Below are 12,500 nucleotides of genomic sequence, written 5' to 3'. Positions count from 1 at the left end.
GGTCTATGTATGCACGCCTATGCAGATAGTTGTTATTGCATCCACACACACACACACACACACACACACACACACACACACACACACACCAATAAACACATCTCATCTCATCAGCACACATATAAGCCACCACTCACATGTAAGGATCTGGCAGCTGCCTCTGAAAACCAAAAGAGCAAAAGCACTCCCTCATCTCTGGACCCCAGCAGATATTACAGGGCAATTCCACGGAAAAATGACTTTTTGTCACATCCATAACATCAGTGATACCATACCATCACATTTTATTGGCGTTATGGATGTTACAAAAAACTTAATTTTCCATGGAATTGCCCTACAGCATCTCTGGGCCCCAGCAGATATTACAGCGTCTGCACCTCTGGACCCCAGCAGATATTACAGCGTCTGCACTTCTGGACCCCAGCAGATATTACAGCGTCTGCACTTCTGGACCCCAGCAGATATTACAGCGTCTGCACCTCTGGACCCCAGCAGATATTACAGCGTCTGCACCTCTGGGCCCCAGCAGATAGTACAGCGTCTGCACCTCTGGACCCCAGCAGATATTACAGCGTCTGCACCTCTGGACCCCAGCAGATATTACAGCGTCTGCACCTCTGGGCCCCAGCAGATAGTACAGCGTCTGCACCTCTGGACAGCAGATATTACAGCGTCTGCACCTCTGGGCCTCTGCTGGAACACACGGGCGGTTGCTCCTGTAGCAGTTCTTTCTGAATCTACATGTAATGAAGCCGGAGCGGGTGAGACGGGATGGGGCTGCTCCTTCACCTTCATTGCGTCGTGGGGTTTGTTTACAAGACGGGTCGGGTGGGCAACCGCTTCGCCGCAGACCCCGAGCATCCTGCGAGGACAGTCCGGCCCAGTCGACAGCCGCGTAGGGAACGGGGGGGTCCGCGTAGGGGGCGCAGGTATAAAGTCCGCAGGTCCCGGGAAACGGGAAAGCTGAGATTATATGACAAGAGCACAATAAAAACATGGTGATGTTTGATTATGGGATTTGGAGGGAAAGGCCTCTGACTTGCCAGACTTGACGGAGACTGAGACAGACTTTAATGCACTTCTTTTGGAGCTCAAGAGCTCAACTGCAACTATGAAACTATTTGTCATCTGTCTGACTCTCTGGGTGAAATCAGCTGTTATAAATACAAATGCTGATGATGCCCCCTTTTAGATTAGGTGGTGGGGCATTGCATGATGTTGACTAGTGAATATTGATGAGCTTGTACTCTGGTTGATGTTTGATGTATGATGAAATGTACACTTGCAACATAGCTAATATGGCTGTTCCAAAAGACTTGCATACAAAATGCACCATTTATATGAGATCTTATGATGGATGTTACTTTTTAATAAAAATACACATGATCACTACTGTTGACGAAATATATTTCATCTTTGTGAGTAATGTAATCAATTCAATAACCCATGTGTGATTATAAATCCTTTTATAGTTGTTTGTTATGAATAAATAACAGAGGGTCTGGGGGTCAGATATCAGTACATGATGTGGGAGAGTGTGTGTGTGTCAGTCCTTCTGTGGCTCTGGCTCCTCATGCAGGCACAGTAATGAAGAGACACAACTCCCTCTAGTGGCCAGATCCAGTATGTGGATCACAGGGCAGGAACTCTGGCCTTCTACTGTACAGCATCTCTGACACAATGACCCTCCTGCAGTCCAGTCCACATTCATTCACACACTCTACCCTGGGTTTCATATATTTATTAAATCATCAGTGAAGCTGTTGTGACCCACACTGTATACAGCAATCAGCAGTGAAGTTATTGTGACTCAGTTACATACAGATGCTCTTAGCACTACACACACACTGTACAGATCATCTCATCATAGTACATCATGGGTTAGTAGCGTTACACACACACCCATGCACAGATCACATCCCATCACATCCCATTACAGGTTAGTAGCGCTACACACACTCATGCACAGATCACATCCCATTACAGGTTAGTAGTGCTACACACACTCATGCACAGATCACGGCACATCACGGGTCGCTGCATCAGCACCATCATGGCCAAGAAGTTCCACCCCGAGCACTTCGTCTGCACCTTCTGCCTCAAGCAGCTCAACAAGGGCACCTTCAAGGAGCAGAACCACAAGCCATACTGCCAGGGCTGCTTCATCAAGCTCTTCAGCTAGAGCCCAACACCACTACATGGACCTGCGCTAGTGTGTGTGTGTGTCTGTCTCTGACTGTGTGTGTGTGAGCCTACATGGAGTCGGTATCTTTTGCCCAGAGGCATCAGCTTGTACTGTGTGATTAGTACATGAGTTGGGTCTGTGGCTATCCTAAATCCTTGTTTCCTAACTGTGTCCTCACAAATCTTACTTAAGGAGGATGGGGACTGAGTCCCCATTATTTCCCCTGCCCTCTTAACAAGGTTCTGGAGTTGTGCTTTAGGTTCTCCTGCCCTCTTAACAAGGTTCTGGAGTTGTGCTTTAGGTTCCCCTGCCCTCTTAACAAGGTTCTGGAGTTGTGCTTTATGTTTTACAGTCAGGTTACAGAACCATGTTGTGATAGCGTATTATAGATTGAATAGTTGCTCTATAAAACAACAACATTATGTACTCATCCACACCATGGATCATGGTTTTGAAAATCTGCATTAGTATTTGAAACTGGCCACGATGTTGACAAAAATGTGATGACCCAACCCTTGCACAACCTGTTGATCATCCGAATATAAACATTAATAAGACAGAATAGCAATTGGAGTATTCACCAGTATTGACATGAATCAGTCATGTACTGTATACACACACACACACACACACACACCAAACACTCTCACTCACACACACTAGTATTCTCTACAGGATGAGTTATGTGATCATGTCCTTCCCCGTGAGCATGTGTGAGATTATAAAGACGATAGATTAACAGTAAGGAAGGGCATGTCTGTTCCTTCACATTAGAGACACGTGTTTTCACGTTACAGTCTGCAGGCAAATCATGGAGATTTTTTTCCACTACATTTTTTGTACCGTTATATAGTAATTATCTAATAACCACTCAAAATATGATTACATCTTCCTTTAGTCTATTGTAACACTGATGCCGTTAAACGGCTGATGTTAATCCTCACACACTAAAATATATATGCTCATATTCTTTTCATCTCACAGGTAACACAATACTGCAAAACTGAAACTGCTGTTTAGCTGAACATTTGTCATCACTGATACGTTTTCTTTTTTGTTTGTTTGTTTATTGTTTTAGTGTGCAAGTCTTAACCATGTTGAGTGTTGTTGAAATCCTCCCAGGAGTATTTGAGTGACATGGCTGTTTGCGAAAGCCATTGTATGTAACAAAATATTAATCTGCATTAATCCTAAAGCAGCACCAAAAAATGAGAGTGAAATCCTTGTATTCTTCCAAATTGTGCATTTAATTGGCCAGGATTTGAAACGCCTCACTTGCAATATTCATTTTCATCTTGTGAAGTGTTATGATGTCAGTTGTCAGTCTGTTTTTAGGTCACTTATGGAATTACAGTACATGTATGTATTAAAGCACAAATAAAGTACATTTTGCTACCTTGGGGCATTGCATGGTTGTCATGGAGACAAGTTGTCCTGGATCAGCTGCAGTCCAACTCCAGGGATGGCACTGGGGAGTCCACGGAGGAGCTGGAGATTAATGGCGTTTACAAACGGAAGTTCAGGAGGAACGTGACGGAATTTGCCACGCCTCCTTCTTCATCTGACAGGTAACTTATTCTGCAGTCTACCTGCCGCAGCAACAGCATTGGCTTAACTTTGCTCACAACCCACCACCTCCCCTCACGCCTCCAGTCTTCTTTAGGTAAGAATAAAGGGGTGTATGACTCTACAATATTGTGTATACATTATTATGACACAATAATAAGGTTTGTGGTATAGATAGAAATAGAAGCACCATATAGTGCACTCTACCCTCAGGCAGTACATGTAAAAGGCCTAATTTAATGGCATATCTTCTGCACTGCCTGTTATTATTGTGTTGCATGACTGCTGGTATTTTTTTTTTTTTTTTAAGTATATTTTTTTGGGCTTTTTATGCCTTTAATTTGATAGGACAGTGGAGAATGACAGGAAATGAGTGGGAGAGAGAGTTGGAAAGGACCTCGGGGCGGGAATCGAACCAGCGTACAGAACCAGCGTACAGTGCAGGTGCCCCAGCCACGGCTGGGGCCAGTACTGCTGGTATTCTGTCAAGAACCTTGAACTTAAAACAAACAAACTGCACAGGTGTGCCTGGGTGCAGATACAAATAAACAATCTGCACAGGTGTGCCTGGGTGCAGATGCAAATAAACAAACTGCACAGGTGTGCCTGGGAGCAGATGCAAATGAACTTTGGCCTGGCGCTGCCCACTTAGTGCCTCTATCACACCTGAATGGTTCACTTTACCACTTGTACAGCAATGCACTTGCACCCCGTTATCACCAGGTCATATAGCTGTCAAAAAACACCCAATGAACTTCAAACAGCAAATATCAGGGAATTGGTTTTGAGTTTCAATTCTAAGTTCATCCAGTTTTCTCTTCTCCTCCATCAAACTCCTGTCACTTCACACTGTTTCCACACACAGCACACAGATACCTCCATCTGTTTGTTATCTGTCTGGCTCTCTGGGGGAAATCAGCACTTAGAAATACAAATGCTGATGATGCCCACGACTTCTCCAGAACATAAAACTGTCATGACTGGGTATTACAGCATTATTATTTTTTATATATGTAAATCTGCCAGACGCCTACTTGTCTTGGCCTTTTTCCTGCAATGGGCTGTAATGCTGATGCTGAGCATTTTCTTTACGTGTGTCCAACTATATTCAGACTTGAGTTCACAGAGTGAAAACATTTGTATTATACCTGACAGAAAATACTCATGACACAAAACTAAATGAACACACTAAAATACACACATCATGAATATAACCTCAGTCTTGATTTATGCCTGGCTCCTACAGTACAGCTCATTTTACTCCTTGCTGTGCAGACTTTGAGGCACATAGTACAACATATCTCCACTAGATGGCAGCACCATCACAGCTGATATCCAACTATGAATAGCTGCCCTGCGCCCGTCTGCACATGCATTTTGTCACTTCTGAGTCGGTGGCTTTACATGAATGCGTCCCGAATTCCGATAGGCCTAACCTACTTTTTTCCAATTATCTAGTTTGAGGGAAAAGTATTTTAGAGTTTAATTTCCTTTCCTTTCATATTTGGGATGTTTTCACTTTTTCTTATCCATGGGAAACTCACAATTAAAGCAATAAATTAGAGATGTAGGCTATGCAGCGCATGTTAGTATTGTATAATAGGTCACATCATGTTTGCCGCTTGTCATGTTATTAGTTATTCATGATTAACAAATGTGGGATGGCACTTTACGTTCTGCACGCAACAAGGAAGCTGTGAACACTCAGAAGAAACGAAAGTGAAAGAAAATTGTTGCTCAACAGCTTCTCGTAGGCTAGTGTATGTTAGCACGTAACGAAAATGGCAGAGGCGATTTCAAGTTACGAAGACATTTTAATGTGCTCGATTTGTTTGGATCTACTGAAGGATCCAGTGACTCTTAACTGTGGACACAATTACTGCACGGGCTGCATTAAGGGTTGCTGGGATCAAGAAGACCAGAAGAGAGTTTACAGCTGCCCACAATGCAGACAGACTTTCGCTCCAAGACCCGTTTTAAACAAAAATAATGTTATTGCAGAGCTTGTGGAACAACTAAGGAAGACCAGAATGCACGCTACCCCTCCTGCTCTATCTACTGCTGGACCTGGAGATGTAGAGTGTGATGTCTGTACCGGGAGAAAACTCAAAGCCGCGAAGTCCTGTTTGGATTGTCTGTTGTCTTACTGTGGAACTCACTTCAAAGCTCATAATGAACTTAATCCAGGAAGAAACCACTCAGTGATTGATGCCACAGGCCAGCTACAGGAGAGGATCTGCTCTGAACATAAGAAGGTCTTCGAAATATTTTGTCGTACTGATCAGATTTGTATCTGCTACCTGTGCACGATGGACGAACATAAAGGCCATGACACAGTCACAGCTGCTGCAGAATGGAAAAACAAACAGGTGAGTACTGGAGTTACACTTGTGTCTTCATTTCATTTGAAAGGTGTGATACACAAATAATGTGTTTTTAACAGGAACATTATACTTCTTAAAGTTTACTGATTTTTTGCAGACTCTTGTTCTCATTAGAGAACTCACAAACCAGAAAATCCTTAGCAGGTGCAAAGTGCAAAATGTTGTATAACCTGTTAAACATTGACATGGCAGCATCAACCTGAATGTGATATGGCATAAAAGATCCGATATTACAGGTTCTGACCCAGCTTGATTTGTGTTTAATGCTTTAAACCAGTTCTCCAACTGAAAAGAGTTAATGTTGTTTATATTACCTGTTCATCAAGAAATAGCAATGGGCTATTTGTAATCATTGTTTTGATAAATAAATAGGAAGCATAGTTGAGTTTGTCTGTATTTCTATAAACAGAAGCAGTTGGGGCAGACCCAGAGGAGATTCCAGCAGAGAATCCAGGAGGGAGAGAAGGAGCTGCAGGAGCTGAGGAAGGCTGTGGAGACTCTCAAGGTGAGAAGATAACAGCAGACTGATGAAGGTTTCAAATGTTACCGTCATTAATATCACAGATCTTGGATACCCATAACATCAATACTCAGAATGACTTTAGTTTGATCCTTTTGCATAATGGTGGATATAAGAACAGACACATGCAAAATCAATAGACATTAGGAATTAAGCTGCAAAATCAATAACATGAATGCTTAATCCTCAGGATCAAAATTGGCAGTACTGTAAAAAGTTCTAATTATCGGGTCCAATTAAGCCTGTGATATAACTGCTGAGTTCTGGGGGATGAAAGAGTCAACATTAGCAGTATCAAGTTCTAACTCCACCTTCTTGCAAGATTGTAGTGAACCCAGTGAGTAACTGAGCCTCTGTTGCCATCTCTACAGCACACAAAGACCCACTGACACCATGAAACACTTTCAGCTTCACCTCCCTCTGTGTGTCTCCTGCCCTCCTCTTTGTGTGTCTCCTAACAGAGCTCTGCACAGACAGCAGTGGAGGACAGTGAGAGGATCTTTATTGAGATGATCCGCTCCATTGAGAGAAGGCGCTCTGAGGTGACAGAGCTGATCAGAGCTCAGGAGAAGGCTGAGGTGAGTCGGGCTGAAGGACTCCTGAAGCAACTGGAGCAGGAGATTGCTGAGCTGAAGAGGAGAGATGCTGAACTGGAGCAGCTTTCACACACAGACGATCACATCCATTTCCTCAAGGTACATTTGATCTGCCCTCCTGAAACTCAATATTGAAAGACAAAATATTGAGTTGATAGTTTATGTGAAATATATGACATAAGTCCAAACACCAACAGTGTGGAATAAAAATCTATATCTGAGCTGTATGATGTGTGATGAGGTAACACATAGATTGTATTGCTTTACATGCAGTATGTACAGTATGTATCTTACATGTACGCACACTTAAACACACTAATGCACACACACACTAAACCAACTGATGAACTTCATTATGTCTGGAGCATTTGGGGGAAACAGCACTGACTGAAAATCCGGGACCCCGGATTCTGTCGAACTTAGGCTATATGGTGCATTGTCACTTTAAGGTCGTTCAGTCTAAGCTTTCTCATAAAACCCTTAAACCAGCTCTTGTAAGATATAAGGCTAATCCATTAACTCTAGCCTTGTTCGTTTGTGCCACATTGATACCACAATATTAACAATACTATGCATAATATTAAGTTGTTATAAGCAGTTATAAGTTTTAAAAGGGAATATCAACAATGACACCTGGAACCTGCCAGTCTATCTCTCTCTCTCTCTGGTGTGCACTCAAGATGAGATTCCCAATTAATTGGAGTAAGTAACGTTCAAGTCCTTGCATGTAACACGAAGTTGATGCATTTTGACATCGTAAACATTCTCGAATAGAGAAAAGCAGTTAGCAGTAAAGCTATTAATTGGCTACATTTTGGTACCCCCTCTGTCCCTTGGTGCCCTTGTGCGTGATGCGCGTGCTGAATACAATGTTGAAACATTTCCTATAGTTTCTTACCTATATTTGCCCTGATGCACTTGTTGACACAGACACACGCACTCGCTTTGGACTCCTTTCCCTGCTGCTGTTCTTTTCTATATTAGTCTACAGAGCAACTAGGACAGGCGCGTGTAACTACAAAGTGGGGTCATGGTCTGTGGTTGCGCTGCAGTTGCTAGGTAATAATATGAACTCTATTTTTGCTGCCAATCAACAAAAAGCATGGTTTTTATGTCTGTGTACATAAACACAACCAAGAACAAAACCGTTTGAAATTAGCAGAAATTATAATTTAAGTTAATTTTCACCAAAAACCGGGACAATTCGTGTCCCGGGAAATATTATTAATTATCCGGGACAGTCACTCCCGGGAAATCCAGTGCATGTGGCAACCCTATCCTTGCAGTACAGTTCCAACCAGCATGACATTCGTAATAAACTGTCTCAACTCTTATATTTTTCTCCATAGAATATTCCATCCTTCCGAGACCCTCCTCGCTCTACAGACTTACCCAGCATGACCTTCAACCAAAGTGTCTCTTTTGAGGCTGTGAAGGAATCTGTCTCTGCAGTGAAGGAGCAGCTGGAGGAGAAACTGGGTGGCATCTTCAAGCAGGAAGTGGCCAAGATATCTGCAGCAGGTTGGACAAACCTCTAGAATGGACACAATGATGAACTACTTTTATAAGACACTGTTATGTTCTAACACAATTTGACTCTGTATGTTCTGTGTCTCTCAACAGTGGCACATATCCAGATCATCCAGTCTTTAGAATGTGAGTCTGTTATTGCAAGTTGCATTCCCATCTTCAGCTGAAATAAAAGTTCCTTCCAGAGCTAACAGGCCTGTCACAAATGTTAAAAAGAAACATTTCCCAAAATACAGGTGATAAATTTTTGAGATATGTGCTTCCTAGAGGCATTTTTTAGTAAAAGTTGGGAACAGGACTTTTTAACATAATTACGGTGTGCTGAATCCAACTAGCCCTGTTCCTAAGCTGAATTTTGAGTTTATGACCATCGAATTAGCATAAACAAAATGGTTGCCAAAATGGCGATTTTGGGCACTTTCATTGGGCGGATGTCATTATACCATGTAAATTAATTCATATTGTTCACAGAAATCTTCCTTGGCCAATAGATCAAGGATACAGGCTGTGAAAAAAAGAAAAAATCTAGTATTATACCTATGTTAATTACCTGAAAAAAACTTTTGAAAAATGTAATTGTTAAAATTTTATAACTGAGCAGGCACACGGTATTTGACAAATGAGACTTAAGTTTTTTGAGGGTCAAGAAAGATGTGTAGTGATGAAATGTAAAGTTTAAAATTGTGGCCTGGTTAGGTCTTCGGGCTTGAAACCAAAGGGTTGCCGGTTCGATCCCCGACCAGTAGGAAAAATGTGGGTGGTGGAAAGGTTGAGCACTAGTCTCCCATGCCCACATCCACGGCTGAAGTGCCCTTGAGCAAGGCACCTAACCCCTCACTGCTCCCCGAGCATCACTGTAGCAAGGCAGCTGCTCCAGGTTAATGTGTGCTTCAATTTGTGACCTGTGTGTTCACTAATTCACGGATGGGATACATGCAGAGACCAAATTCCTTGTATACCCAAGTATACTTGGCCATAAAACCTGATTTACATTAGATTTACATAATTGAAGCGAATTGGGTTGGTAATGTATGTAGTCTCGGAGTAAGTTACACAGGCCTTTACCCATTTCGGTAACACTTTACGGTAAGGGTACTTTAATTAATTTATGATTTATGTATTACTTCATTCATTAATATCTAATTAATCATCAGGAATTTACTGAGTTCATAGTAGTTCACATAGTAGTTTACATAGTTCATAGTAGACCTCATACATGAACACATTACTAAAGTATTAGGTACGGTGGGCACATCATTATGAATTATGATGTATTAACCATGATCATGACTTTATTTTTCTGCCAAAAATGTGGTCATCACTGCTCAAATTCTGATTTGAACATAACTTTGGAGTTCTCTAAATACATGTCATTATTCACTACTTTATTTGAGGGGCCACATACATGATGAATGCATGAGCAATTATCCTAAAATTCATGTAATCATGATGATCATGCTTAAGAAATCATAAATCATAATGATATACCCATCACACCTAATGCTTTAGTTGATGTGTTGTTCATACATGAGAAAAAGTCCGCTTCAACCAGGGTTTTCTGCTCCCACTTGTTTTTATTTTTCCGTGACGTTTCGGGTAATCACCCTGAAGAAGGACTTTTTCTCTTTTTTGTCTGGTTGTTTGTTTGTCCTGCTCCCAGGTCAGACATTTGGATGTGCGGACTTTAAAACTTGCTCTTTGTTCATACATAAGGTCATCATGAATGAGAGTATATGAATTCATGTCAATTCCTGATGGTTCATAGGATATAAAGGAATGAAGTAATGCATAAATCATGAATTAATTCATGCATGAATTCATGATAATTCATGTACCTTTACCATAAAGTGTTACCCATATTTCTTCATAACATTTGTGTTAGTAAAATGATTGCATGTCCTGTGAATTAATAGCTAGATGAATAACTTTCTAACTACTGCAAGTTCAAGTTTAAGTTACTTTATTTGTACCAAGAGGTAGATTTTGTTTGCAGTATAGAATGCTTCAAGAGGAGCACAGAAGATGCCATCTTTACGGCAATTCACTCTGCCCTGTCCCTCCTTGACAATAGCAACACCTATGTGAGAATGCTGTTCATTGACTTCAGTTCAGCATTCAACACCATTATCCCCTCCAAACTGATCACCAAACTCAGTGAACTGGACATCAATACCTCCCTCTGAAACTAGATTCTGGACCGCAGTCTGTTAGATTAGATAACCTCACCCACTCAACCCTCTTCACCTACGACTGCATACCTGTATACGGCTCTAACACCATTGTCAAGTTTGCAGACAACACTACTGTGATTGCTCTCATCAGCAACAATAATGAGACAGCCTGCAGGGAGGAGGTCCAGCACCTAACATCGCGGAGCACCGACAACAACCTGGCTCTCAACACCAAAGGACCAAAGACCTCATTGTGGACTTCAGGAAGTCAAAAGCTAGCACACAAAGCCACATCCTCATCAACAGGACTGAGGTGGAGCATGTCACCAGTTCATGTTTCTGGGTGTCCACATCTCTGTGGACCTCTCTTGGACCCTCAACACCTCTACCTTGAACCAAGAAGGCTCACCAGCATCTCTTCTTCCTGAGGAGACTAAAGAACACAACCTCTCTCCTCAGATCCTGGTGAACTTCAAAACCTCTACCGCTGCACCATTGAGAGCATCCTCACCAACTGTGTCACAGTATGGTGGCAACTGCTCTGCCTCCGACTGGAAAGGATGGCAAGAGGATGGTGAAAACTGCTCAGCGCATCACTGGTTCCTCACACCCCTCCATCAACGCCCCCCCCCCCCAGTGCCTCCTTGCCTGTGCCTGTTGAGGTGTCCATGTCGATGGCGCTTTTTCAATTACTTTTTATTTATTGCCCACGGGAGATTTCTGAGATGCACAGATGTGAACAATATTAATTTATTTACATGGTATAATAATGCCCATCCGAAGAAAGTGCCCAAAATCGCCATTTTGGCAGCCATTTAGTTTATGCTAATTAGATGGTCAAAAACTCAAAATTCGGCTTGGGAACAGGGCTAGTTGGATTCAGCACATGTTAATTATGATAAAAAGTCCTGTTCCCAACTTTTACTAAGAAATGCCTCTAGACCCATATACAAGGACTTTTTCTTGAAATAGCACTTGTCTAAAAGGAGGAGTACACACAATATAATGTATACTGTATGCAAAGCAAGATGTGTGTTGGTTTGTTCTGTTGATCCTGGGTGAATGAGTGTCTCTGTGTTGGTTCCCAGATACTGATCCTGAACTCCCAATCAGAAGAACAAGCAGTAATGAGAGAATGCCACCAGACAGTAAGTCTTTAATTACTGATTCTAACAGCCTCCCACGATTTATATCTGGGGTCTAGCAACGAAATGAACGGTTTCTCACTGAATCGTTTCATCTTTACAACCTTCATTCAGATGTCAAACCTTTAGGGGCATGGGGGTGTGGCTGGGCCCCAGAGTTTGAAATGAAGGCCCTTTAACATGTATCAACTACAAACAAAAGCAGAAGCTGAGATCAGAGATGGAGTTAGAATTCAGCTTTAACAAACAGTAACCTTATAATTTACTCCAAACCACTAGATTACACCCATTTCTTCTGCAGTTGTCTTATGATAATGAACTGATTGAGGTGGGTTAGAACTGAAGGTCCTCTAAACATACCCCTACCCTCCTTATGAATCTGAGGGCCTCTAAACATGCCCCT

The 12,500-nt window shown here is 42.1% G+C and overlaps 1 protein-coding gene and 1 long non-coding RNA gene across 2 annotated transcripts in view; one reads left to right on the top strand and one right to left on the bottom strand.

Moving 5' to 3' along the window:
* Positions 1–1,353, bottom strand: part of LOC143106536 (uncharacterized) — a 2,434-nt gene extending 1,081 nt beyond the window's left edge. The window contains exons 1-3 of the long non-coding RNA XR_012983693.1: positions 681–1,353; positions 480–649; positions 1–193 (exon numbers count right to left, since the gene is read on the bottom strand). The exon at positions 1–193 is cut by the window's left edge and continues 1,081 nt beyond it. This is a non-coding gene — a long non-coding RNA (uncharacterized LOC143106536). The remainder of the gene's footprint in view (positions 194–479; positions 650–680) is intronic.
* A 4,156-nt stretch (positions 1,354–5,509) lies between these two features.
* The window catches only part of LOC143106516 (E3 ubiquitin-protein ligase TRIM47-like), an 11,833-nt gene continuing 4,842 nt past the window's right edge, over positions 5,510–12,500 (top strand). The window contains exons 1-6 of the mRNA XM_076270822.1: positions 5,510–6,120; positions 6,545–6,640; positions 7,117–7,350; positions 8,601–8,772; positions 8,875–8,907; positions 12,041–12,100. Coding sequence (XP_076126937.1) covers positions 5,533–6,120; positions 6,545–6,640; positions 7,117–7,350; positions 8,601–8,772; positions 8,875–8,907; positions 12,041–12,100 — 1,183 coding nt within the window. The 5' untranslated portion in view covers positions 5,510–5,532. The remainder of the gene's footprint in view (positions 6,121–6,544; positions 6,641–7,116; positions 7,351–8,600; positions 8,773–8,874; positions 8,908–12,040; positions 12,101–12,500) is intronic.

This window comes from Alosa pseudoharengus, unplaced genomic scaffold (genome assembly GCF_046254945.1).
Source record: "Alosa pseudoharengus isolate Yale_2024_CS ecotype anadromous, Long Island Sound unplaced genomic scaffold, YU_APseudo_1.1 YU_APseudo_1.1_scf_6, whole genome shotgun sequence".
In the NCBI taxonomy this organism is placed as follows: domain Eukaryota; kingdom Metazoa; phylum Chordata; class Actinopteri; order Clupeiformes; family Clupeidae; genus Alosa; species Alosa pseudoharengus.
This window is presented reverse-complemented; position numbering and strand designations above follow the sequence as displayed.